General features: G+C 51.7%; 1 protein-coding gene across 1 annotated transcript; it reads right to left on the reverse strand.

Annotated features, from left to right (window-relative positions):
* Positions 1–322: 322 nt before the first annotated feature.
* On the reverse strand, positions 323–2,896 carry LOC111232944 (interferon regulatory factor 2-binding protein 2-B-like). The gene is made up of 2 exons (XM_022760653.1): positions 1,884–2,896; positions 323–1,535 (listed from the first exon to the last, which is right to left on the reverse strand). Exons 1-2 carry the CDS (start codon positions 2,650–2,652, stop codon positions 775–777), a joined length of 1,530 nt encoding a protein of 509 aa, XP_022616374.1. The 5' UTR covers positions 2,653–2,896; the 3' UTR covers positions 323–774.
* Between the last annotated feature and the right edge of the window lie 1,180 nt (positions 2,897–4,076).

The following is a 4,076-nucleotide window of genomic DNA, read 5'->3' on the forward strand; positions in this document are numbered from 1 at the left end:
TGGCTATTTTTAGCCCCTCCGTATCTCCCCGCCGCAGGACACGAGGCCCGGCAGAGAGCGACCTCGGTCCGCCTACGTGTAATTTACTGTACAAAATGTTTATGCAACACACTTCTACCCCGGCCTTCACCCCCTCCCTCCCTCCCTCTCTCTCCTTGACTTCTCTTCCACCCACTCTTCCCTGGAAGCCGGTTTTTTCCTGTTGGAAGGTATTGCATCATGACTGATTCACAATCAGACCATGACTCTCCGACCAACTCCTGGCTCGCTGATTGTGGAAAATAAGCAAACCACAGAGACACTGGAGGTATTATTACAAGGTCTGAAACTGTATTTGGCAAGTTTTTTCTTAAACAAGTGCATACATGTACAGCTAGAAGCATTTTCTTAGTTTTTTGTTGTTTTTTTTTTATTAATTTTTTGCCAAGTGCTCAGATTAGTCACATTCTATGTTTGACAGGGACTGTCTCCAGACCTAAAGTACACCGAGACTGAAAAGAAACAAGTGTGATGATGGGGAGTCTGTTATGAGGAGTACATACCTTCTTATCTTCAAAAATATAGAAACACAATGTATTGAAAAAGAAAAATCAAAAAATTATACAGCCATGTTTACGAAGTGTACACTTCCCTTGTGTCCAATATGTACATGTCTGTCAGTTTCTCTGGGGCGTGCTGGATGATTTATATTTGGGTGTTTTTGTCCTGCTGCAGTTGCCGTAGTCGGATTACAAAAGGAAAAATGTTCCAAGAAAAAAACAGCTGGTGAACATTTTAAGGGTCCCTCTCCTTTTTTACCTTTATGTCCCCGGCCAAGATGGTGGCTATTTCCCCTTGCATGAAGGCCCAGGGCACGTTGGAGCCGACCAGCGGGCACCGCTCGCCGCTGGGGCAGTACACCTCCCCGGTGGCGCCCTGCTGCTTGATGCTCTCCCGGGAGCAGGGGAAGCAGAACTTGTGTGAGGGCACCGACGGGCACTGGACAAAGTGCGTGTCCTCCAGCCGCTCGTGGCACAGGGTGCAGCACAGCGGCACGCTGCCGGGCGGCACGGAAGAGTCTGGAATGCTCTGCGGCGGCGGCGCGTGGGGGTCCATGCCGCCGGGCGCGTGTGGAGCAGAGGGGTTGGAGCTCACCGGTCCCTCCCTCTGGGCCAGCCTCCTCTGAGAGGCCGAGGACGGCGACAGCGGGCTGCCGCTATTCCGCCGCGCGCCTGCCGTGGTGGAGTGTACCTGGTTGGCATCCTTTGGTGAGCCCGTGCCGCCTGCGTTGTCAGTGGCGAGGATGAGCGCCGCCATGGGGGACTGACCGTTCTGCGCCGTGGCGGCCTCAGGGGGTGTGGTGCGGGAGTGGGGGGAGATGGTGGAGGGGGGAGCTGCCGAGAAGCCTGGCAGGGCAGCCGGGGGCATCTTCAGGACCTCGGAGGGCGAGGGGAGCCACGGCTGGCCCTCGCCGCCGTTCATCTTGGGGGCGCTGCCTTCGCCGTCTGGCTCGGGGGAGGCCTTCCTCTTCATGCTCCGCGGGTGCTTCCCCCTGTCTGTGGCAGAGGAAGAGGAAGAGGAAGAGGAAGAGGAAGAGGGAGGGTTAACACAACCACGACACTACACACAAACACTACGCACTCTCCAGCATGCTCCCGAGTGAATACTGACAGACAGGAAATTTCTCAACACACTGAGCCAATAAAGCGTCTTTTATGTCGCTGCTGTTTTCTGCCAAGCCCCCGCTGCTCAGAGGTGAACGGGTGCGTTTCAGCAGCGTGGCATCACCGAGCCCGTCGGTCCGAGCGCCGTCACTAAAACACGCTGACACATTATTTCATTTCCTGTTTTCATAGCGCCTGTTGAAAACATTCCAGTGCTGGGAAAACCAGAAGTTGTCGTACCTGTCTTTGAGGAAGTGGCACCGGTTTCATATCCCATCACCCTCTGCATGGCGGCGTGGTCCTTTTTAAACCTGCTGTCGAACGTGTGCAGCGCCATCATGTCCCGCACTGTTTTGCCTTTGCCCATCCACTCCTTGTGGCTGTCCGACATGTCCGACAGGCTATCCGGCCTGTGTTTGTCTTTCAGCTCCTCCGGACGCTTGCCGTGTTCCCCGGGGCCCGGTGCGACCAGAGCCCCGGGCAGACCCATCTGAGCCGGGCGGCCGTTGAGCGGATGCACGGTAGGTATGCCGCCGTTCACCAAAGGCACTAGGTTGGGAGGAACCGTGCTAGTCCTGCGGGGGTTGGGGCTTTGGCGGTTCAGCTCCGGGGGCTCGTCGGGTTTTGGAAATCCGTTCGGCACCGGGAGGCCGTTCGCCTGCCTGCCCGCCTGGTACTCCGGTCCCAGCCGGGGCGGCCGGTCAGACAGCGGGTAGCGGTCCAGAGGCTGCGGCGGACGGGAGCCCGGGTCTCCAGCAGAGTGGTTGATCTCCTTCCCGGCGTGCTGGGGCTTTCCCGGACCCGGAGAGCGGCCGTCCTGGAAGCCGTGTGCTCTCTTAAGCTGCCTGGCAGTCTCGATAACAAATTCAATCCGGTCGGCCCCCTCGTAGTTGACACATCCGCGGCACACGGCCTCGGTAAAATCCCAGATCATCGCCCACGGCATGCGGGGCAAGTCGCACAGATAGCAGGACTGCCTTCTGGAGGCAGCAACCGCCGCGGAGGACATGTTGTTTCCCCAAAGAGAACGTACAACTCTCCAAAATGTCCGTCGGCTTGTTTACGTCGCTGGAAGGAAGAAATAACCCACAAAAAGAGTAAAAACACGGTTGTATTTTCCGTCAGAAAGCGGCAGAGTCGCACCGACCGGTGTTCATCGTCGTTGTGTCCGTTGCCTCGGCGCGCCTCCGTCTAAGCTCGCGCTTACAACTCAGCTCGAGCTCTCAATGTAGGATCGTGACGTCAGCGCCGACACTCGGCTCGTGCTCCGGGGCTCTCTTCACTGGATTCTTCGACGACCCCTCGGGCGCATGCTCACCGTGCCCCTATCTTCATCCACAGAGCTAACGCACGAAGATCGTCTGTGTGTGTGGAAGGGAGAGGCCTCACTCCGCTTCACATGCTTCTGCCATCAGCAGGAGGACTGAACAACATCCTGTCAGATAAAAAAAAAACTTAATGTCGTTATAACTGTGGCACCTTTACAACCAATAATAAAAATCTGTTAAATGGTTTAATAAAAGAAGTAAATAGGAACAAAAATACTGAAATTAAGAAACTGTAAATTTTAAATATATAAATTTAATTTGTGATTATATAATTTAAAGTATGATTAAATTAAATTAAAACTAATTTGATGATGATAATAATAATATGATAATAACTTGATTGATATAAGCACATTTCATAAATGAGATGCAGCTCAAAGTGCTTCACATAAAATTGCAATAACAAAATGTAAACAAATTTAAAAGTTGCAAACAAACAGTAACAAGTCTTTGCCAGCCTCCTAACTGACCAACAAGGACATTTAGCAAAGCAGCTAGCATCAGTGTTAACAGATTAGCGGTTACTGCTGTTTGGAACTGTTGTCCCATGGTGTACGAGCTAACATTAGCCAAATGAGCTGAACTGTGTCAGTGTTAATTTTGGATCTTATTTAGGTATGAAAGCCAGTTATGGTGGTTTTACAGCCAGTTTGTCACCACCGTGTTGAAAATGTATTAAAACAAGCACCAACAAACATTTGTAGACAAGACTAGAAAATGGAGAACTTATAAGAACATGAAGCCTTGATATCTAGGGAATAAATTGTAGTCATTAATATAATTTGGTCGAAATAACCCTGGCATGCTTTATTAGAAGATATCTACTATGTGGGCCCTGGAATTGCAGGCGAAGTGAGAGCTCTCCTTTCCCTCTCCTCCTCTCTGCCTGCAGGGACCCCTGAGCAGGGAGTCCAGCTGACAGCCGGAGCTCAGGTCCCTTCAGGGGTTCAACAAGTGCTGCAGCCTCAGGCTTCACTCTGGGAGATGAATTATTTATATTATAGATTATTTTTTCTGACTTTTTATTTTTAATCACACGTTTTCTTGCTCCACACCAGGAGCACGTGTCAGAGTGAACCTACAATATTTTATTGCAGCATGTGAA

Source organism: Seriola dumerili, unplaced genomic scaffold (genome assembly GCF_002260705.1).
Source record: "Seriola dumerili isolate Sdu_G_001 unplaced genomic scaffold, Sdu_1.0 BDQW01000349.1, whole genome shotgun sequence".
Classification (NCBI taxonomy): domain Eukaryota; kingdom Metazoa; phylum Chordata; class Actinopteri; order Carangiformes; family Carangidae; genus Seriola; species Seriola dumerili.